General features: G+C 36.4%; 2 protein-coding genes across 2 annotated transcripts in view; one reads left to right on the top strand and one right to left on the bottom strand.

The window, feature by feature from the left end:
* Positions 1–25,156, bottom strand: part of LOC143354063 (zwei Ig domain protein zig-8) — a 265,431-nt gene that overhangs the window by 138,756 nt on the left and 101,519 nt on the right. The window lies entirely within an intron of this gene.
* On the top strand, positions 2,415–3,646 carry LOC143357070 (uncharacterized). The gene has a single exon (XM_076793307.1). The coding sequence runs from the start codon at positions 2,546–2,548 to the stop codon at positions 3,596–3,598; it is 1,053 nt and encodes a 350-aa protein (XP_076649422.1). The 5' UTR covers positions 2,415–2,545; the 3' UTR covers positions 3,599–3,646.

Here is a 25,156-nt window from a genome sequence, read left to right as displayed (position 1 = left end):
AGACCAAACTTACTTGAAAATTTAACACTAAAACATACTTGAAAATTAAACAACTTTCCGTTATTCAGGTGAGACAAATTTTTTTACCAAGCAGCTGCTGAAAATGCGTTCGAAGAAATTCTGAATTCTAGAACACCAGAGTTTTACGAAATTGGAATTAAAACTCTGATTTCTCGTTGGCAAAAATGTATAGATTGTAATGGATCTTATTTTGATTCATAAAGTTCATTCTGAGTCGAGATACGCGATTTGAAAGATAAAGTTTAAAAATCGACATTAACTTCCTACCAACCTAATAATAATAACTACGAAAACTTGGTAGATTTCTTAATTAGCAGAATCTTAATTCACAGTACTATGAATTTCATCAAATGCAATAAAGAAATGAAATTTGATCCATAAAAGTTTAACTCGGCTAAACTCATTATACGTCATTCTATTCGTTTCGACTTGTTAAATACGAATATGATTTTCGTTTTTGGCGGAAAGTGCAAGTTCCCGAGATATTCGCAGGAAACTTTCAAACGATTCACAATTGAATTCTGTCTATAAGTGTGCGTCTGTGGCACAGACACAAGCATAGGTGATAGCGACGGCGCGGCAGGGTTCTTAAATGAATACTGGTTTGGTTTAGGTTAGGTTTTGTGGTGATGGGATGCAGGGAAATTGGGGAAGCCACTTGTCCGTTTGTAACAGATGCGGCCGGCTATGCCAGTGACTATGTCATAGACGCAAGCTTATAGGCGGAATTCAATGTACTAGTAAGAAAGTGTTTTTGCAAATATCTCGGTAACTTGTAATTTCCGCAGGAAACGAAAGTGATATTCGTACTCAGCACATCAAAACGAGTAGAATGAACTGTAACAGGTGCTAAAAGCTTGGGGAAGAAATTCGAAAGTCTTATCGTGTATAGCAATGATAGACACGGTTGGAGCTCCAGAGCCGCCTGCGTCCCCCACCAACGTCTCTTTCGTGCAGCTCGCATCTTCGCCGCGCTGCGGTGACTCGTGCCTTCGTTTCTCCCCTCGTACGTCATGCCGTAGCCGATCATGTGCGCGTGTTATGGGGGCCGGCAGGCATTTGGCCTTGACTGTCACGCTATGTTACGCTGTGCCTTTTTTTCCAGACATTTTACGTCATAAATAAGTAAGTAATCAATTAAAAATGCATACCACCACGTTTGTACATGTCTTTGCTACGTCACTAAATCTCAACACTAAATCTCTCGAAATTAAGAGAATCTCTCTGCGATAGCCATCTTGTGACGTCATACTTGCTTCAGAAAGCGAGTTTTCTGCCGAATATTACAAATTACTCCACGATGAGGTAGAAATTCGCAATTTGGGCTCTGTACAGACGTAGATTGGACTTTTAGGAAACACAAGTGACCACTTTTAAACTGCTCATTGCAATATTGGAGCGTTAATTTGTCAAGATTTTGACCCTTGCAAGTTCATATACGTATATTGCAGAGACATTCTCTTAACTTCGAGAGATTTAGTGTTCGTATCGAAAAAAAGGCTCTGGACAGACCTAGCAAAGACATGTACAAACACGGCGGTATGCATTTTTAATTGATTACTTACTTATTTAAGACGTGAAATGTCTAGAAAAAAGACACAGCGTAACATAGCGTGCCGGGGGCCGGCAGGGTTTGAAATCCATATACTTATGCATGGGTCAAAACCTTTTCAAACTATCGCTTCAATATTGCAATGAGCAGTTTAAAAGTGGTCACTTGTGTTTCCTAAAAGTCCAATTTATGTCTGTATAGAGCCCAAATTTCGAATTTCTACCTCATCGGGGAGTAATTAACAATATTCGGCAGAAAATTCGAATTTTGAAGCAAGTATGACGTCACAAGATGGCTGCCGCTGAGAGATTCTCTTAATTTCGCGAGATTTAGTGTTCGTATCGAAAAAAGGGCTCTATACAGACATAGCGAAGACATGTACAAACACGGTGGTATGCATTTTTAATTGATTACTTACTTATTTAAGACGTAAAATGTCTAGAAAAAAGGCACAGGATAACATAGCGTGACAGTCAAGGCCAAATGCCTGTCGGCCCCCTTATGGCGTAAGTCCCGTCTATGGCGGGACGTTCAAGGGGAGAGACGAAGGCACCGCTGCGCAGCGAAGGTGCGCGCTGCACGAAAGAGATGTTGATGGGGGAAGCGTTTTGCCCACAGCAGGCATCCGTGCTCATCGCTTATGTATAGTGTTAGTGCGTAGAGTATATGTATAATATCAGTGCGACAGTATGTGCGGGTCTGGAGAACAAAGCTCGTGACGGCACAGGAGCAAGACGGGTAAGTTTCGCGCTCCGCTATTCCTCACCTTGAATGCTCACGTGACTTACAGATATAGCCCAACGCGACATAGTTGTAACGTTTCGATGTTCGTTATGTGGGGACTCAGCGACGTGACGCGACGTTTCAAAACTTTCGATACCTACATCAATTCAAGAGGTGCGTCGCTTCATCTCTTTTTACTCTGACCTGAAGTACTAGTTGTAACCAACTCAGCGAACAGCAAGAATTCGCATGACTCAACTGTATACGTGTGTGTGTGTGTGCCTAGGATTTCCTGACTCGCATTCCTTCGGATTCTCTTCTCCGCGGTTTTCCCAGACATTTTGTATAAAACTTCATATAACCTCTGAAATGTCAAAGTGGAACCGCCGACGTTTAATGTGTGAGATAAAAAATGGTGAAGATGCAATACGTTGGACTCAAAATCAAAACCTTCTACCAAAAACCAGATATTGCAAGAAGCACCGGAAAGAGATGACGCTACATTTAAATCGTCACGGAATTGGAACTTTCCGGTGCAAAACGAAGACAAAACAACACGAAATTACCATCACGAAAAACACGTTTTTTGAGAATTCACACTTGTCGCTAGGAAAAATATATAGTATTATGTATAGTTTTTGCCATACGGAAGATTATGAAAAATGCCGACATGAAGCATGGGAACATGATGTAGATGGGGAAATAAGTCTAAGCGATAGAACGATCTGTGATTATTATAACCTTTGCAGAAATATGATTGTGGACGATTATTTCTGCCGAGAAGAACTTCGTGGAAGAATTGGCGGGCCCGGCAAAATTGTGCAAATCGACAGAAGCGAATTCGGAAAAGCGAAATATATTCGTGGAAAACATATCGACGGACATTGGGTTCTAGGAATGATAGAAAATGATTCCGAAGATTTCCGTGCTGTGGTTTGTCCAGAAAATGTGGGAGATTCCAAGACTCTCATAGCCTTCATTAAACAACATGTAATTGAGGGTACAGAGATACACACCGATGCATCGAGGGCATACTCGGCCCTTCTAGAAAATGGATATACACACAAAATTGTTACCCGCAGTGATTCTGTTCATCGTGTTGTCGCCGATGGTGAAACGCATACGCAACGGATTCAAGCGACAATGCGTTCAGCAAAGAATTTTTTTAAATCGAAAAATGTGCCAAGCGAATTGTTTATAGAATATTTAATTGAGTATCAGTGGCGCCGCGAGTGCCAAAAGTTAAATATAGACCCATTTGAGGATCTTATAAAGTGTATCCGGTTGGCGTTTCCTTTATAGCGATATTTAGTATTTTTGGTAAGCAAGGCAAAATTATTTGAATAATTTCAATTCACCTTGGCAAATTAGACATTTTTAACTTTTTTATATAATCCTGACGATTTTGATGAGAAAATGTCAAAAATCCAAGTTTTAATGTTAGGAATTTACTGGTTCAAAATTTATACGTGTGTAAAGTTAAGCGATTTTAACCGTTTCCGTGTAACTTGGATTTGTTTCCTTGTAAGACTCGATAAGCGATATTCGAAAAATTTAATCTTTCACTGAGAAGACATAACACACACATCACCCATAATCATGAGAATATCTCAAGTTTCGACAAACATGGAAAATTACGTGAGCGACCGCAAAATATCGACGAATCTGAATTGTATGGTTCGCCGCAATCGAGATATGTAACTCGCCCCGACCTTCGTAGTTACGAGCTTATGTACTCGGTGGTAAGGTTTGTAAACACAAAATGTTAACACCGTTTACTTCAGGTTAGTGGCGAAATATCGTTCGACATACAGAATAAGGAAAGGAAAAATAGTATTATAAAATCGGTATTTTACTAAAAAATGGCCACTTTATGTACCCTCCGTGCTTTTATCTCTCCTGGAGACAACCTCCTATATAGGTTCCTCGCCCCACACTCCATAGGAGCGTGGTGGGGAGGACCCATAGTAGGGAGAGGAGTCGTTTGCTGCTCGCGAGCAGTGTCGCCAGATGAGGGGAGGGAGCTCGAATTGAGGGGAAAAAGTTACCCTTTCTTTGCCACCAGCGGAGTATGCACGACAGAGACAAGACGCGTCACGTGGCCGGGCCGCGGGGGAAGTGTAGGGAATAGCGCGGTAGAAGGGGAAATTAGAGTGGGGACACAAGTCTTGATTTGGCGACACTGCTCGCAATCCGCCGCACTAATCACCCAGGCCTGATGTACGGTGTAACGATGAAACCGCATCGGCATATTTGGGTCAGTGGTATTATTGCGGCAGAGTTTCGTCGTGATCGCGACATTGGCCGGAAACGTGACGATGGACGGTTTGGCTTTCAAGGAATGTGGAAGACTGACAATGCATCAGACTGCATGAGCAACATTTATCCACCTAACCCGGACTGTAGAGAACCTTCATTTCAACGGGAACGTTTAACGTCCGGTTTGCTGTTCACTGACTCGACTGGACTGTGGGACATGATTGTCTTCCTTGTGTGGAAACTGCGTATATCATCAAAGCTATGAACCTTATTCATAGAGCACGCTCCATGCTTTGTTAACAGTGTCGCGTGTCGTGTCTTTATCCATTGCCCATTGCGATTCTATCCACGATGACAGTTCTGTGGGTTGCTCATTACCTTGTGATCGGTCCGCTGTATATGATTTGTATAGTTTTGTGAACAAAGGTTTTGTACTGCGGTGAAATTAATGGACGATGCGCGTATTTGTAGTCTGCTTATTGCACTGTATCACAATTTCGTCAAAAGGGCATCGTAAATAAATATTTTTTTATCATTATCATTATTGCTACTAGCATTATTGAATTTGTCATGCAGTCGCTACTGTATAGCCGTTATTGTGGTTAAGTGAAATAAGAACGCAATTAGTTTACAAATTGGATTAAGTAATAGATGTATTATATATGTAAAGAAATTAAGTGCATTCCTTTAAATTGAATTTGCTGCGATACACGTAGATTTGCGAACGTTGGTAATGAGAAACAAAAGGCCTACGGCGTACGGCAATTCAGAGTAATAAAACGGTTTAACGAAATAAACTTTAATGTCATTTCTTTGTTACAGGTAGGATAAGTTAATGCAATTATAGGCTAATGTAATTTTAAGTAAAAGAAAAATAAATTAATCTTTGTTACAGAAACTCAGTATCGTTTATTTGACTGTGTCAACCCCTTTAAAAGAGAAACTATAACCTTAAGATTATATATATATATATTATATATTTATGTACATAGTGTACTGAAACATCGAGTATATTTCATTTATTTCAGAATGATGTTAACATCAAAAGTGCATTAGCGTAGGGAAAAGTTCCAAATAAGTCTTGCCAATGATAACATTTTGCAAGTGTAATTTTATTTGCTATTTTATAAAATATTCGAAATAAGTTATGAATATTATTATTAAGTAGGAAGGAGTACAGTTTCCATAATAAAAATCGAATTATTAAATGAACAATTTCAATTACTCTGAAATGTATCAAAGTTACTATTGGGCCTAACTATTGGGTCCGAGCAAGGACCCTTTTTGATACGTGACTGTCGCGCGGTTTAATGACATAAACAACTTACACCTTTGTTGGTCGGGTTGCCGCATTTTAGGCGGATTTTTAATTATTAATAATTAAAAAATGAAGTCGAAATCACAAGTTTCTTATTTTCCATTTTCGTCTTATATTGTGTTGTAGAACCACCCCTTAAATTTTCTCCCACCTGTAGTCGAACACCCTATATAAGCTAGATCGATACATTGTATTTGGCGGTGACTTTGAATTTGAAACCTAAGTAAAGCTGAGGCCCTTTGGGTTCGCATGCCGATTTGAGTGCGTCGTTTCGGTGAGCTATTGAAGACAGTCGAAATCTAGCTTTTAAAGAAAGAGCACCATTAAAATCGTTACTAAAGCAGTCTGCCTCTTTCATTACAAAATTACCTTGCTTCCTATAACCAATGTAATATCTAATAAAAACTCTTAAAAATTTGAAAGGTGATATACATAGATTATAGTTTTGTACATGTAACTTTGTTTGTTGAACACATCTTTACCATGTGAAGTCTGGAATCGTCTGTAGATAGCCACGATACATTATGAAAGCCACGAGATCTACATAAATTAGCTAATCTGCAGTTGCACTCTCGATGCTTGCATGCGAATCTCGTCAGTTGCATTTCGTCCACACGCGGTGGAGATAGTTGCCTAGTTACGGAAAACACGTGACACGCGATACTAAGAGGACCAAGGATTCGATATGCTAGCAACATACTAGAAGTGGGAGATTTCATACAATTGATTGTTTCTGTCGATACTTGCAAGCTTTTTCAGCTCCGTTTCGTGCAACTACCGAGGTCCTACTCTATATCATTCAGTAACAACCGATTCAGTTGCAAGTATCTTTAAACTCCCTTTCCTGTATATACAGTTTCCAAAAGGGGTGAAACCATACACTGTGGAGCATAACTATAGCAGCATTAAAATTTTCAAGAGTTTTGAACATTTATATGATGATTCTCAAATGTTGGGATGAGGAGAGGGAAAAGTTACCCTTTGTCTGCTGGAACCGCAGTATGCACGACAGAGACAAAACGCGTCACGTAACCGAGCCGTGACGGAAGTGCGGGGAATAGCGCAGTAGAAGGGGTAATTAAAGTGGGGGAACAAGTCTTGATCTGGCGACTCTGTGCCCGCGTGCATCGCATCATAATCATAACCTCTCATCGGGCTCTCTCTCTCTCTCTCTCTCTCTCTCTCTCTCTCTCTCTCTCAGTTTTGTACTATACATACTCATCTCTCACCTACAATAAAAGCAATCACACTCACAAGTGTAACTGAATCAAATGTATTTGATTACTTTAATGTAGAATGCAGAGTTCAATATCACCAGGTAGCGTAACCAGCCTTACATCCCGATTCGTTTGGAACTGCGGTATTGCGATATCAATGTACTTATTACCGGAAACACTACAGCAGTATTACACCGCAAGTCAATGGTTGAGGTCAGAGTTTAACATTTGTACCACTGTTCTCAAATATCGTTATCGATGTCAAATGTGCTTCGCAGATTTGCAAAAGCCTCGGATTTGAAAAGACGCGAACGTGTCGAATGAAAACTGGTTTCGTCGAATAGCTTGTTGGAATTTTGGTCATATGCGAAGGAAGGTATTGTTCCACTACGGAACAGAAATTGTTATTTGATTCAATCGTAGCTCATTATTTTAGTTTATTATTCACATATATTTCCACTGAAACGAACAATATATTTGTTCGTGTATTCTAAAGTATGGGAACACGTTTTGTGATCGACGCCATTGAGGAAGTATGACGAAACGAGGGCGACCATCACGAAAACAGACGTACTTGAAATTAATATAATGTCCGATTTATTTTGTGATATTATGGTTATTAAAAAATTGTAAATTCTTAGATATTGGAGGAAAACTGCCTACTACTTTCAAAAGTCATTTTCTTCGTTTCTGTTAGGATTGCAAAATGTTCCATTTTATCTAGCATAATCTGGGTTGTCTTCACGATAAGCGAGTGTAATTATCGTTATCCTATAATGAGGGGAATATTGGTTTAATCACGTAAGATTTCAGCCTTATCCACGTAGGAAGGACACATACGACAATGAATATTTGCGCTCTGTTTCATGAATAAGGGTGCATCCATTTAACGAGTTTCCTAGTTCGTGTAAGAACATATGCATTTTATACGATTATAAATTTTGTGTAACACAAAGAATTACATAATATATGATATATTCTTATTATTACTACAACTGCTCAATTTATAAATCAATATCAAATATCAATATCAATATCAATTGATATCAATATCAAATATCAATATCAATATCAATTGATATCAATATCAAATATCAATATCAATATCAATTGATATCAATATCAAATATTATTTACATAATACGTGTATCCGTTCAAACTAAGAGTTTGCAATGACTCTTTTTCCCCTCAATTCGTGCTCCCTCCCCTCATTTGGCGACACTGCTTGTGTCTGAAGCCACACGCGACTCCTTCCCCGCTTAGGTACTTCCCCCATTCTTAGAATTCATCGCTATGTAGCAGTGGGCAGAACTTCGTCCCTGTTCCCGTGACGCTACTGTCGGCCCACTAACTCTACCGATGTTCGTAGTAGTGGGAAGATATTTGACTAATGGCGGGGAGCTTGCGGTTCTTGGAGGGGAACAAGTTAGACCTCCCTGTTGTACAGAGAGAGAGAAAGAAAGGAAGAGAAGCTTCGTAATTTTAATAATTTGAGTGTTTTTACGCGCAGCGGCACGCCCACCTAATACCTTTCTGTTTGAGTCCGAGTTACCCGAAGTCCGACGAACAAAACAATCAGTGATCATTTGGACGTATTAGATGCTATTCGTTGTCAAAATACTCATTCTGCGGAGTGTCAGTCGCGGAGTCCAGTAGGCGCGACTACTGCAGGATTAAAGAACCATCAAAATGGAACGTCGTTTCCTAATACCTTCTCTAAGACTTGAAACAATTTTGTGGTAATGCAGCGTCACGACCATCTATTAATTCCAGGGCAATATAAGATGGGACCGCGGAAATAGAGTTGGCCAGGCGTACCGTTAAAATTTATTTCCGACGACGTTCCATTTATTTAGTGATCGCAGCCAAGAATGTATGATATAAGTTGTGTAATCGAAATGTTTTGACATTCTCTGTTTTATTGTTATCTGAGAAAATATAACCAGAAACAGAAATTGTAGAAAAACATAATGAAAAATACATAATTTGCATAAATTGATTTCTTTGTCTATTTTACGAATAAAATGAATGTGTTAACATGTGTAGAGATATAATTCAAAAAATAATGAAATTATACTGAAATTTCGTAACAGTTGAATACCGTTATAAATATTGTAATATTATAAGTTATAACTAACGTAGTCAATACCTTTGTGCAGAGAGTATTGTATGCCGCGTTTACACTGCTATTTGTAAATAGCTCGCAAACTATGTTTGGCGGAAGCATGAACAGTTCTGCGAATTGCGGGTAGGTTACAGTGAACCGATCTGTAAACAACAAACATTGTTCGCTCAGGAGGCGGTACATCATAAGGTCCCATTGAAATTCTTTATTCTTCAAGTGTTGTGACTCCTGGCTCCTCAATGACTTTTCTATATAAAAAAAGGAACTTAAAAATCATCTTTTAGAAAATAATTCCGTAAGAAATGGATTATTTTTTGTTGGTTCATGGCCAAAGTTGCCATTGCTGTTGAATAAGTTTCTCCGTAATACTCAGCTGTGAATCATAAATATTTAAAACTTATTAAATAATCGCCGGTGAGTAATGTGTTAAAATAAACGTGTAATGTAAATACATGAACGTTCGTGAAATTGAAATACACGGATATCCGTGTATTCAATACTACATGGATTAAAATCCAGATTTATTTATTACGCCTGATTTACATAAACGTGAAATAGGGACCCCTAATTTAGGGTGTCCTGAAAGGACAGGAGTAAATTTATCTGACAATGGGTATTATATGAGACAAGGCTTTACGTCTTAAATTATGTTATTTTAATGCTTGTAAATATTTTAGAGTAAATAAAAAAAAACACGAATCATAGAATAATTGATTCTATAGGAAAATCTAGTGCATATTTTCCAACTTGCTCTGTACATTTACTTTGTATTTTACTCTTTTTATGCTACATGACTTCCAATGTTAAAATTCATTCTTTTGGTATGAACGAAGACGAGACGAATCACTTGATTTAGTACGTTGTCCGAAATTGTACAACGCATACTGAGCCTGCGGTTCCGTTTTATCAAGCAAGGCTTTGCACAGAGATCTCCTTTTTCAAGGATATTGGTCTATAAATCAGTGTCGCCTTTCCGTTGCGCGTTAGCCTACTAAGGGTGGGGCTAATCTGTTTTCTTTTCGAAGCAGAACTGTTATTGTCCAGTCGTATCCGAGGTGTCAATGAATATTTCAAAAGTGGTAGTATAATTTTTACACGTACGTAGCGAAAACTCTGAAAGACGTCTAAACAGAAGATAGACGCACATCTCTTGTATCCTGCTAAATTATGTTATGTTAGAGATTAAATGTAGTAACTTTTTTGTGCAATATTTTATGCTGTATTCATATTTAATAAGAAATATTAGGCATTCTATTTAATAAAATAAAGGTAACGTTTATATGTCGATACAAAAGTAAAGAATTTAACAACGAAACGATTACAACATCATATGTATGTGGTATGTGCTCCTAGAAACTATGCAACTTTTGTTTGCAACAGTTTTTCCTACGGTGAATAATTTACGAGTTTTTTTTTAAGTAGTCACGTTACAGGTTTGTCAAAGTTCCTTTCTGAAAAACACTTCAAACGCCTTTTGTAAAAACTATCTTCTCGAATACCTCTTCTTACTGAAATCACAACAGTATTTATTGCACACCAATGTAAAACAATATAGTGTCCCATTTTAAAAAATGGAATAACCTTAAAATCCTTCCTACGCCCCTAAAATATTGATATTATTCTATTCTGAGATGTATTGTTCCTCAACTAAAGAAATCGTTTGTTGCTATGTGTCCTCAACACTATTATTTCTACTTATATTTTCTGTTTTGAACTTTCCATTATAGTTTACATTTAGTGCGTGCAATTTCGCAATACCTTTGTCTATTGTTTTGCTTTTCTCAACTTCCGTCAGACTGGTTGATACAGTGGCTGGTACCAAATGGATGGGCTTACAAATATAAGCATGTTTCTCGTCAGCTTCCATTTTAGTCACTGAAGTTATAGACAACCTCGCTCATTTCACTACTTTTTGCAAAAAATTCTTTTTGATGGACATCACGCACGAAAAGTCTCACTGGACTTGAAAGAACTGCATTAAAATAGAGGAATAAAAAACGCATGCACACGCCGAAAAGAATTAAATGCGAGCCCTGTCAGTACAGAAAATTCTACTTACCTTGTCCGGCTTGACAAGGATTGCGAAGGTTTATTGTCGTAAAATGAATCGCTTGAAAACGGAACTGTACTTTCATTTTGTACTGTTGCCAAATGGGCAGGTTGAAATTTGAGTGAAATTGTACCTTCTTTTATTATATAAACACTATATAAAAAAAGAAAAAAAAAATAATACAAATCTATATTAGAAAAAGAAATTTCTTTTTCTTTTCTTTTTGTCCTACTTAGTGTACAGTCGCATCGACATCATAGGTCATTGTTATTAGCGATTATTTTACCAATGCCATTACTTCGAACATTTAGAAAATACAGGTATTCTGCTGTCATATTTTAAATCTTATGCGTTTTCTCTGCCTGTGACCCTGAATGACCTTGAATAATTATAGTCTTTTAATTCCTAACAAAAGGGACTATCATCGTAGGTGTTACAAAAGAGGTAGGCGTTGACCTCACATATGAAACTTTATATTCACAGTCCATTGAACAATGTCGGCTCCACCCAAAAATAAAGTACATTTTCGGAATCACATTTTACAAAAAACGTTATGTCTTATATGTAGTTTTGCCGCGGCTAAAAATAGATGTTTTTAATTTTATTGGATTTATTGTTACGTTTGTATAGTTATAAATTATAGTTTACCAAAAAATACGTCCCATGAGATAAACAACAACACATAAAATAATGCGTACTAAAACTCAAGTTATTTTTAGAATTTATCTATTTCCAATAATTAAACATTTGTTATAAACATTACATAATTTTTAGCATGAACAAGCGTTACCAGAATACCAGCTGGCGCCGTTGAATATGGATAACTTACTATTTTGAAAAAGCCTTTAAATTCAACGGCAGCAGATGACATCATGACTACCTGTCAACACATTTCATAAACTAATTAACGGGAACGCGTATGCGACGGAAATATGGATCGCTCCGTCGCAACGAATATTTTTTTTTACTCGAATATATTTTTCTTTGTACTGGACGTGACATTAAACTCGGCTACACGACTACTCTTAAATAATTTTGTAAATCACGTAAAGAGTTGAGCGGTATGCAATTTAATCTTGGAAGGATATAAAATATTTATAACTAAATAGGTATATGGTAAGTTACTAGTGCTCGTACAGCTTCGGTTACATCTGAAAAGTTTACAAAATACAAAAATTTACAAGGCTACGTGTGTTGACAGCAACCGACTTATAGTGGACGATTACGGAGGGTGGAGGAGTATTTTGCGTGTTGAGTAAATGAATTTGTGCAAGTTGTTCGGAATGCAAGACATTTTAATCGGAGGGGCGTACAAGACTTAGACGTTAGTTGGTCGCGTCTCGAGATTTTCTGTCGTCTACGTTTTTCCGCAATCGTTAAGGAAAACTCTGATGGGCGGATGTTCGCCTAAAAATATGCCAATTAGTCAGTATCGATGACAATCGCTGACCAATCCCACCATTTCCCTCGGTTTGCACACAGTCGCTATTCCCTGCGTCCGCGGCGCGCTTTTTTGGGAATTCTAGGTGTGACAGAAAAAATTTGATAACGTAGCGGAATTTCTGCCGGACCTTTCCTGCACCTCGGTGCATGACGTGGCCAGCTGCGGGCCGTCGGACCTCGGTCAGCGCAGCTTCTCGGAAACTAGGGGTTTATGATACCAGCATTTGCCATGGAGGCCGAAAACGAAAGATTCTAAATGTAGGGAACATGCTTTGTCTAAACTTATGAATTGCATGCGCTGAAAACGACTTTCTAAAAAATAGCTTCGCTGTCGTTCGCCTCATAAAGACCATTTTAACCATTTTAATCCGACCATTTTCACGCCAAATGTTAAAATCGTTAAATCGCTACAGTTTTAAAATCGTCATCTTGATCATAGATAGAAACTTCGATTCCCTTGCCTTGGTGTCTTTCGGAAATTTATATATTATACAGGGTGTCCCAGAAAGAGTGTAGAAACAAGAGGGGCACGATTTTTGAGTTAAGTCTAAGTCTAAGCACATTTTTCCTTTTCCAATTCGTGCAGAGACGCTTGGTTTTCGAGTTATTAACGAAAAACACGGACCAATCAGATTGCGACTATAGCGAACGGATTATGGCTCAGCGATAGGTCCTGTTGAGCGCGGCGTCGCCGTTGATGGAGCCAGAATCAAAAATGAAACCGAACATTTTAAACTATCTACATGCTCATCCACGGTCACGAAAGTAATTTTAACATTAAAATTATATTATTTAGTCATCAAGGAACAATTTTCATATTTAACATATTTCATATTTATTTAATATTTCATATTTAGATTTAGCACAATATGAAGAAGTAAGCATTACAGTTCACAGTATTTGTATGAAGGAAAACAGAACTAAAGATATAATTTAACAATGCTAAAATTAGTTTTTGAAGTTAATTTTTATTGTTCCTTATAGTTTGAACTATTACTTAATGACATCACAGCTCAAATGAACAATATTCGTTACTTTGAAAAATTTTCCTATGGCCAGCTTTTGGGCATTTTCGCTCACTGTGAGGAGTGATCTACACAGTACGAAGGTTCTGACTTTCACGATACTTATAGTGTACTATTGAATGATGCATGGCTTATCCTTGTGTAGTGTAAACCGTGCAAATTATATAATCAACAACAGAGACGGTCTATTGTCTACAGAGCCGTGGTTAACGAATTTAATTAAAGCACCTCAGCTCCGCTGATATTGTATTATCGATACACAAGAGCTTCTCTTGTTTTGTATTGTCTTACTTGGAAAGGAAGGAGGGGGAGGGGACAACTCATACATATTTATATATTTCATACTTTCTATAGTACAAAAGTTCTTTGAACTTGAAGTATTGGGAAATGGTTTTTGGCTTGAATCTTAATACAGTAGTTTCTCTCAATAGTTCGTTCAAGACATATAAAAAGTGATACACATATTTTCAGTGGTATGTACATGTTTTATTTAAATTGTCAATTAATTACATGTTATTTACATTTTATTTACATAATGTATTGGTTGATCTCTATCTATGATACTATAGTGTTATCATTATTTTCGTTACATGAATATTCTTTCCGAGATACTAATAATAATAACACTTTTATTAATAAATAAATACGTACAATGTTGCAACTACGTCTATATACGAGGAAACTTCGTTGCGATCTATTGAGAGAGGTACAATGCAAACACATAGGTCCACGTATCGAGAGCAATTGGTAGGGGTACTTCATTTCTTGGAAAAATATTCCCCTACAGCCCCATATAGCGGACTATTGAGAGAGAATACTGTATATTAAAAATACTGTTCGTAATACTTTCTGCGTTCTGCACACGTCACAAGTCCGACCGAAGATAAACAGTGATTCGGTGATGGGATATTTGAAGTCCCGGTGCTCCGACGTGTAGTTAAGCGTTCTTACGAACAGCAATCTTAACAGCTTTGACTGAGTCAGAAATAATTCAGACGCAGAGAGAGGCTCTTTGAGCTCGGTGCATGCGTCACTTAAGCCGCACGTATTTAGGTATGTATATTCAGGTGTGCTAGAGAGCTAGACTATTCACTTAATACTTGAATGTGTACACGCAATTTCTGAGTGTTTGCAAGACGACGGGCTCGAAGTTAAGTGTAACTTTTTCACGCGAATCTTAGGCTGATTGTATTATATTTTTACCGGCGAACATAATGTGTTACACATCGGCTACACACAAAAACATGTCACATTTACAGAGGGTGTTCAGATATTTACTAGAAAGAAATGTTAGAGGGAAAAGTTTTCTTCTTCTGAACAAGCTACGTAATGGTGTATACATACATCAATTTTTCGAGGAAAGTGAGCATCAACTTTGAAATACAATACTGCATATGCTTTTGGATCACAGAAAATCGTATGTCAAGACGAATTCATTTGTGTGCATGGCCATGCCCTTCCAGCCATGCAAGGCCAGAAATGAAGGAAGCAGTATGTGTTATATTAATACTCGTACACAGAAATTCTAATTTAAAATTTTCTTTTGTTCGCCACTGTATCTTCCTATAAACGGCTGCGTTAAGGTCCATTTATAATATATGGCACGGACCGGTACGTACCGTCAAGGGAACCAACGGTCACCGGTATTTAAATTATTAAAGCAGAAGAAAATTTTAAAATTATACATTTGGTTGCTTTCCAAAATTAAATTTTCTACAAATTGAAGATAATGGAGCACAACGGTTTTCGGATTCGTATTCAGTACATTGAAATCCATAAGAATGGATTACTGGTCACGAAAGTGCAAAGAAAAGTAACAATCTCTTGGTCAGTGTTATTACGTCCAAATAATTTATATTCGAAACAATTGTTATAGAATTACGTAGTTTTCAAGTAGTACATTTCTATACATTCATCCGTGTGTAACTTCAGTACCTGTACAAGGTGTCCCAGGACGGGTGGTACAAGAGGCATGAGGTGATTCTATTTGCAAAATTACAGTGAAATCGAAACGAATAACACTTTTTCGGTTGACGTTTAGTATTCGAGAAAATCGAGTTTGAAAATTCGGCGGTTACGCGTGCTATGGAATAGGAATCGGCTGACGCGTCTGATCATGACCAACCAATTTTACTTCTTGCGAATGTTGGGACACAGAATGGGCGTTTTAAGCTCGTTTTTCTCGAAAACGAAGCGTCATCCTAAAAAACGTTATTCGTCTTGTTTGCTTATTTTTGCAAATAGAATTACCTCATGCTCGCTTGTACCACCCGTCCTGAGACACCCTGTATATTAACACGTTCCGTGCCAAGTCGTTTTTGCTTAACTTGTCCTTCAGGCCATTTGATGTTTGGGCATTAAATAAATATGTCTGCGTGTACCATCGGTGGTACACGTGGCACGGAACGTGTTAAGCAAGTATATTCATTGTGTGCCGATCATTCTTTCATAGGTGCCTCGCCCAGTATGTATTAATGACACAGCTCGATATTCCCTATTGCAAATATGTTTTTTTTTCATTATTTATATTACAGAAATAAAGTTGAGCTCCACGAGCTCTTACACATTTACCCAAATAAAGAATTAATGAATAAATAATTAATTTATTCTGTGAATAAAAGTGGTAATATCAGGCAAGACATTCTGTAGATCTTGATAGTTATAATATATCAGATCTATTTAAAGAGATGTTGAAAAATATTTTTCCAGAGATAATGATGTGCCTCATAATACACATTGTGTTCGTGTATACATAAGGCAAGTCCATTTTGTGGCGTAACATACATTTGTCAAAACTGAAGGTTTCGTAAATTTGTAGCCAATTGTCAAAGTGCGCGGCCGAGTTGTTACATTTTCAAGTTGCATAGCAAATTATGATGCAGTAAACGCCAACGAGTTTCTTCAAGGGTAGTCTGTGGAGAGTTTGTCAGGATTCCAGAATCTCGTACGTGGATCCGGAATCGAAGGAAAACTCTTACCGTTGCCAAATTTCCGTCCATCAGCTGAACTACCCTACCGAGCTTAGCGCTCGCTCCGTGCAACTTTTCACTACTGGAAAGAAGGAAAGTAACTTTCCAGGTTTGTCTTCACGAATAATGGTCAAGTGAAATGTAATTTTAAGTTCTCATTGCCGTTCTTACACCCTTCTTACCTACGTTCCCTTCAACAAAGATCATAGTTTCTTTACGGACTTTAAGAACGTCAGAGAATCTGAACAAATTAGATTACACGCTCAATTAGCATAGCTTTCACTTACAATTAGTCGAACAGCATAGTTGACCTGAAAACTTGTTTATTCCATTCGAGAAGTAGGAAGTAGTTCGTTGAAACTAATAAATTCCATTTAGACTGCACGTGACGTGTAAAAGTCAACAAACTCCGAACAGAAATATCAAATAAATATCTAATGCAATATAGTCGTATTTATTGTACGTATATACTGAAACTGATTTTTTCTCCTTCAAGGTCACTTCAATGCCATGGTGTGTAGGTCGCTGAACTCATCTTGACGCCGATTTCCAGATTGGTAAAATTGGACATTCCATTAAAAAAAAAAAAAAACAAAGGTGACCTCTATATCTTCTCTACGCCTCCACTTACAAGAATATCATTTATACCATATTATTTAATTTCTTAAACCCTACAACTTCTGTAAGTAACATTTTCTCGTATTGTTTGAAATAACCAAGATATTCAAGTGGACAGAGCTCGTGGAACACACGTATGTAGTTTGAAATTGGTGCTCGACCGATTACTACGTTTAAATGAGTTTGTAGCATGTGCGTTCATGCATGAACTGAAACGTGGGACATATCGACCAGTTGTTCTTCCGCAATTAATATGTTCTACTTATAAACAACCGATCGTTGTAGTTCGTTTTCCGCTCATTGCCTTATTACGCGTAATAATAATTACCAGTAGTTCAGTGTGTTTGGTTGAGTGGATAATTTCACCGACGAACTGATCGAACTGCGTACTCCGGTGTTATCAACTCCATTATATAATTACTCTACTAACTAGAAAATTCAAGCAACTCGGTCAACTTTCTTGAATGACTGATTCCAAGGAATTGGTGCAGAATGCAGGAATCGTGTAATTACCGTTCTGACATCGATGGTTACAAAATAGAATGGTAATGTTCCAGACAAGATATAAACGTGCTTGTAACAACAGAAACCAAATCGAAGAATTTATTCTACGGAAGCAGAAAAAATACTTTAAATGGAATGAAACTCCCCCACTCTAATTTCCCTTTCTACCGCGCTATTCCCCACGCTTCCGCCGTGGCCGGGTCACGTGACGCGTTGCGTCACTGTCGTGCATACTCCGGTACTGGCAGAGAGAGGGTAAATTTTCCCCTCAATTCCTGTTACTCTATAATAATCTATACAGGTTGAGGAGTTTGAATCTTTAAATGAAAATTACTTTAATACTATATGTTACACGGAAGAATAGTTTACATAAAAAGTGAATAGTTTTAGGGTGGTCACAGTCTGGTGAAAATAGTTTCTTTATAGACGGACGCGTAGAGGTCACATGAAGGTGATATGTGTGTATTTTTTTTTAAATGAAATCCTATATTTTTTGACGCTGTAATCGATGCAGCTCGATATTTTCTACAAACAAGATACTATATTATTTGTGCCAAAAAATCATTATTTTTGGAGATATTTCGTTTACTGCTTTGAGATAACACGAGATTACATTAACTGTGTTTTTTGTCGTTTATTTCGTAAATAAACAGTTGCAATTCAGAGGGTTTAAATTTTCTTATATATTTAGTGAACGCTTTCTGATTTTTTTCTGATTCACCAAGGAGATTGGTTAAATCACGCGCGGACATCGTTAACCGATGAAAGAAAGAAAGAGGAAGAAAAAGTTTGTAAAGGAAGAAAAGGAGCAAGAAGATTGGACGAACGAAGGAAGAAAAATGAGGTGAACGAAAAAGCAAAACAGAAGAGCATGAAGCGAGGAAGAACAACTAGAGGTCGGATAGATAAAGCTACTAGAACTTTTTAACTCTACAAGATAGGAGGGGTAAAGACTGCGGGAAGAAACGATGGCAATAAGGCAGGGGATGAAGTTGGATAAGTTTAATGCCGTGGCTAGAACGTTGCTCCTCCTGTGGCGGAACCGATGGGGACCGTTCACCGTGGAATCCAACCAGAGTAGAGTATTGCTTTTAATGAACTTTACATAATGATATTCAACTTTGCGCGCCAGCGTGCCACTGCAATCTTTTTCACCGGTTTACGTATGAGGTTTAGGAAGTGTTACACTTGGAAACATGATCATATTGATTGCGTGAAATAATATCCCTTACTTACAGGGTGAACTTTACTGTTTGTCAATATCAACGCAAAATAACAATACCGACAGGTATCAACCGAAAAGTTGCACCGCATTTTCAAATTAATCTTGCTTTACTGGCTTTTACATAAATGCATGACATTACTTTAGGGGACAAATCTGAAGCAACTAAACAATGTCATATGAACTTACAAGGTTTCCCAGAAAAAGTGTAAGACATATTAAAGAGTGATTCCTGAGGTAATTCTAAGCACCTTTTTTCCTTTGCCAATTCGTGCGAAAAAGCTTTGTTTTCGAGTTATTAACGAAAAACGCGGACCAATCCGAGCGTAGCAACACGTTGGCCAGCGAATCCGTCCGCTGTAACTGCGTTTTAAGATAAACTTTTTAACGAAATCGAATTATTTTCGACAGTACTTATTAATTTGAGTGATTCGATGATCAAACTTCGATTATTAACTAAAGCTGCATATCGGTTTTAGGATTAGGCGATTTTGTGCTTGAAAACAAATACAGTGAAGTATTAAATATACATTTGACCTCAAATAATTATTACGTGCACTTTGTGAAGAAAACAATACAAATTTCACTGAAAACGGACATATCAATGTCGGATTTGGTTAGATTTCCAAGTGTCTCGTGTACACGATAAATTTTGTACAATGTGTGCGTGTGCTCGCGCGCGCGAGTGTGTGTGTATGCGAACGCGCAAAATGGGAGTGTCAAGTTTTAAAGTGTTGATGTTGGCATGAAGAATGGGACAACGCTTTTTCCCTCCTTCTTGAGATTCCAAAATATGAGTTCTAGGAATCCGATGAAATGTTTTCGTCGGTATAGTTGATTTACATATGTTCTCCAAGTGTTTCATAATCCATGTTATAGTCGTTTTTGATTAGGCAAACATGTTTAAAAAAAAATTGGAAATCTTCAAAAATTCGAAAAAATGCATATTTCCACTTGGTTTAAAGCAATAAATAAATAAATAAATAAAATGCATATTTCTCATAAAAGTTTTAGAGATACCAGTTTTATATTTTATTGACGCTCTTATCCGGCTAATCTCATTCATATGTATTCTATAGTAATTATAATATTATTTTCACACCTTAATGAATATTTTATTTGTTTGAAATTCTTACAGCGAGTGTTCGAATACTTTTTGGTACCTCTGTAGATGAAGCGTCAAATCCGAGAAATTTGAAGAACAGCATGTTCAGTCACTCCTACCATAAACCTACTCGTTTAAAAAATTTCATTTACACCAAGAACTCTTCAATGATATTGGATGTATGAAAGCTAGTAATATACATATTTTTATTTTTTATCCTACGCGTTGCTTGAATATCGCAATGCTATGTTAGGTTGGTTCTCGCATATTAGTGGTAGTATGGTTTGGAGAGGCAACTCCGCGATAGATATCTGTACTAGATTTCCCAGGCACCCCTGGACATCGACTGCTCAATAATAAATGAGGATTTTATTTGCACGTGACATTTGCCATATTCATGAATCGCAATTGAGGGCTATTTTACTCTGTGGAGTCGGTCTGCACTGTCAATAGTCTTTTGCGATTTTCTACTATATATCTGCAATGGATTTTTAATAATTTCGAAATCTGCAGTGACTTGTACTATAGTACAAGTATAGTATTTGTATGTACTATATTATAATACATCTGTAACACACCTGTATTATAGTACATCATTTCAAACAGGTATGACGACAATATCATTATAACTGAACTCTTCTTTTAAATGTAGAAGCAATTTTTAAGATGTTAGAAATGGGGAGCTTTAATTTTCAAATCTAGATTCAACTACGAAAAAATTTTCTAACTATTCTACATGTTTTACAAATCTTCAAATTTGCATACTTTTTAGTAAAATCATGTCTTTACGTTCTCATCTGATATAACATATAAAAAAATCTTAACAAAAAATAAATGATGCATTATGAAAGTAGAATCTTCAAGCTTTAAAATAAGCCTAAATTTGAAGCTGTACTATTTTTTTTTTAAACGAATTTATTGCAGTTTGATCGTCGACATTTTTGTAAGAATCAGGAAAGTGGTGAAATACTTTTGGGATCCGCTGTATATGTTGTGCTTCTAATTTAAAAACGGCGTAGTAATATCATATTTTTATATAATTTCGTACTTACTCATTTTATATTGAAACATAATGAGGTATCCGGAACATAATGAAGTCTGGTGTCGGATCAGTCGTAACAGATACTGACAAGGAAAGTTTAGCGTATCGAAAATTCTCATTTTCATAAAACTTTGACCATGTGAAGAGCATATTAAAATATGGAAGGAAAAATTTTTTAGTGAAAAATCACTTTCAGCGAGGAAAACTAATATTCAAAGTTTCTGCATTACCATAGTTTTTGAATATAACTTTTTAATACTGTGTGATGAAAAACATGTATGAATTTTCAATTTTTGATGCTTTAAAAAACTTATGTATACTGAGCATCTTTTAAATAAATCTATTCACATATAAAAATAAGTGGCGCGTGCAAGAGATATGTGCGTGCAATGTGATAAAAAATAAAGGAATATAAGTTTGTTTAACATGTTACTACGATAAATGTTTGACAGCGTTACATGTGTCTACGGAGTATACAAAATTCAAAATCTAGTATCGAACAATATTAATTATAAGTTCTAATTTAAACTTTACCTAAATGTAATGATAAATGTTTGACAGCGTTACATGTGTCTACGGAGTATACAAAATTCAAAATCTAGTATCGAACAATATTAATTATAAGTTCTAATTTAAACTTTACCACACGATGTTCTGGTACTTTCAGTGCATAAGTTCTAAATTAATTTGGACCTAAATTAAATAGACAGACATTATGTAATTTTGAGTTGTTAAGTCAAAATTAGTCCGCCAAAGGGATTTTTAAAAATCATTCTTCGCTAGGCATAGAGATGGAATGATTGATGAATTAATAAAATTCTGACATGTCCATTGTCATCGGACAGGGTACAACTAGATTACAAGTCAAGTACACCAATACATTTCTAGAAAATTACAGTACATCTGTCGATTTGAAAGAAATCCAATTATTATGTTATATTCACTAGTCAGTGCAAAATCTCGAAAATATATGCTTCGAATACATTGTGGATTAATTATTACGTCTGCACACGATTGGATGAGCATCAATAGAGTGAATATTGCAAATACGTTTTCTACAGTTAACACGTGTATTTAATGTTAGGAGTAAAGATGTGACCAGCTGTAGACGCAACGGGCCCGTGAAGAGATGTTGCGAATCGACAATCAACAAAGGGTATTATGATAATGAGGAAATGACACCTTGTCTAGTAGTGTACAAAACAGCTCCCCTCCAGCTTAGCTTCCCAGAAAGCCCTAACTGACCCGGCACGCAAAAGGAGCTTGTGTTTATGATCCCGGTGGGTTTACTATCTTACTACATCGTTGTCTCCGTGTATACAAAGTTGCTCAGTAGAGAGTCCCCTATTCACACTACAGAGATATACCCTTATTTTGGGTGAAAAAATTTTCATACAAGTGAACAGTTCTTCTGTTTATATATTATTGAAATATTTTTTGCGTACCAATTACTTAGACTACGGCTTTTTCATTCGACGAATGTTAAACGTATTTATTTAGTGTTGTGAATTTTAATGTTACAATTGGGAAATTCGAAGGAAAAATAAAGTCTAAGTTACGAAGGTGGAGATATTTTTACGTCCTTGTGCAAAGAAAGAAAAATTTATTGTAGAACATACGAGTGTCGAGAGTAAAAGTTGGAAAGGTTTGATGAGTAATCGTTTCTAAACGGTTGACGGTGATTGGTGGAAACGAGAGTTTTTAGTCTCTGAAAAGAAATGACGGAATGTTCATTAGTCTCACTTTAATGAGACTGTTCGTTCATGTTTTGGTCTTATGATAGCATTTAGTTTGCTAGATTTCCCAGAAACAATGACAGAAAATGAACATGAAAACCATCAGAATAACCAAATTTCCGTGTAGCCCAGATTTGTAGTAATGACTTTTTATTTTATGGGACTGTCAGACTTCTGAACTGATCCAGGTTAAGGTGATTTATGGTAGTTTCAAACTTTTCACAGCTGTAATTGAAATCGCGTGCATAAATCTTCTGGATTTTTCTTTAATTTGTAAATGACCACGGCGAGTATGCAATGATTTATGGTTTCGATAAATCGAAGAAACTTTCTGGAACTTTTAATAATGCATACCTGTAAATAACTGTAAATTTGTAGCTAGGTTATTATTACATAGTACATCTTAGCATAATCGGTGAAAAATGTATTCTCATGTATCTTCACCGTGGATTTCTATATTAATTATTCTTATTTTTAAAGCATAATGAACTTAAAAAAAGAGATATATAAGATATATACATATTAACTGATTTTAATGAAAAAAATTAAATATCTTTTTTTTTAATATTCATTATGCTTTAAACATAAGTGTAATTAATATAGGCGCGGAAATTGGCACCCCCATACTAATTGAGCTCCTTACCCTATATTATCTGATTTTATTTAAAATCTACCGAACTATAGTTTCTTCGATACTATCCTATTCTCTGTCATTTATAAATCTGCAGAATAGATACAATTTATGAACACCGATAGTTCTTCATCGATATTGTCGTGAATATAGTCACGTTCTCGCCCTAGGGGTATTGGATACTACATAAATTGTCGGCTCTGTTATAAATAAGCAGCTCAGAATCTAGAAAAACAGGACAGAGGTGAACATATTATATTATGAAGTAAGTTTCTTAAACAGCATGAGGATAAATGTGCATTAATGTGTTTAAATTGTATATAAAAACCGAAAAATTGAAATCCAATGATGAATGCATTCTTACAATTAGTGTTGTTGAAAACATTCGATCAATCATCTTCTATGAGTGAAAAAAATTATAAATTTTACTTTAAAAATGTCCGTTATTCACAAATATCATGTTCACGCAGTGTGAAATTCGAACAGTATGAACAGCGTAGCATGGAACAGAATAATGAACATGGGAACAATATTTAAGACTAGATGGATCATTGATTAACTGACAATTGTACATATAATATAGAGCTGATTTAATTTTAATATTTTATATACCAAAGTTAATTTCCGCTTCCAAATATGTCCTTCTATTTCCTTTTCACTCTGGGAAAGTGTTTGTTAAACCATTTGAAGTTAACACATTCTTCATAATACGTGTGGTAACTATATTGTGAAGGAACTGATAATTAAAAATTTCTAACCGTAGACACCTACATAATTAGAACATTGCGTATAGTATGACCAAAAAAAATATTTTACGGACACATGAGACAGATTTCTAGTCAGCAGAAGGTTCGTGCCAATGCTTTCCACGATTATACCGCTTCAAGTTTATGGAAGAGGGTCGTATGATTTATGATTCCTTACGAAATCGTTCATCGATCTCTGAAAGTAGGACAGAAATCCAAAATGAAATATTCACGAATAGCACTGCCTGTGATGCAAAATTACTAGCAACGTATCCTTACAATTAAGAATTACATGTAAGATAAATTCAAATTTAATGAGAAAAGATAAAGTAACACATGCAATCGACTTCGTTATAAAAAAAAACCCGATATTCTCGGTGTGAAATTAAATATCACCAAAAACTAATATTACAACTTATAAAACTAGCATTACAAAAATATTTGTTTCAGATAGCAGATAGCAGATACATATTACTGTCAAATAGCAAATTTTACTTTAGTTTAATTTTAACTTTGGTAGGTTACGAGCACTTTTGTAACTGTTCCCGAGCAGAAACTCCACATATAACTTTATTGCAAGCAACCATACGACCAATATTCTCGGGCAGCAGGTAACCAGATGTGACAAAATGTTCATTGGTTTCGGTACCGTTAGTTACAATGTTCAAATTACCGTTGCAGACACCCGGAAGGAAGTTACGACATCCTCTCCACTTTAGCACCGCGAACAGATTTTCCATTAATAGCTGTGGTCAATCAGACAATATTTCACATCTCAATCCATTCGAACTACGATCGCTGGAGAAGTTTTAAAACATTCTGAGCGGTACGTACAACTACTTACATATTT

The sequence above is a fragment of the Halictus rubicundus genome, chromosome 1 (genome assembly GCF_050948215.1).
Source record: "Halictus rubicundus isolate RS-2024b chromosome 1, iyHalRubi1_principal, whole genome shotgun sequence".
Classification (NCBI taxonomy): Eukaryota; Metazoa; Arthropoda; class Insecta; order Hymenoptera; family Halictidae; genus Halictus; species Halictus rubicundus.
This window is presented reverse-complemented; position numbering and strand designations above follow the sequence as displayed.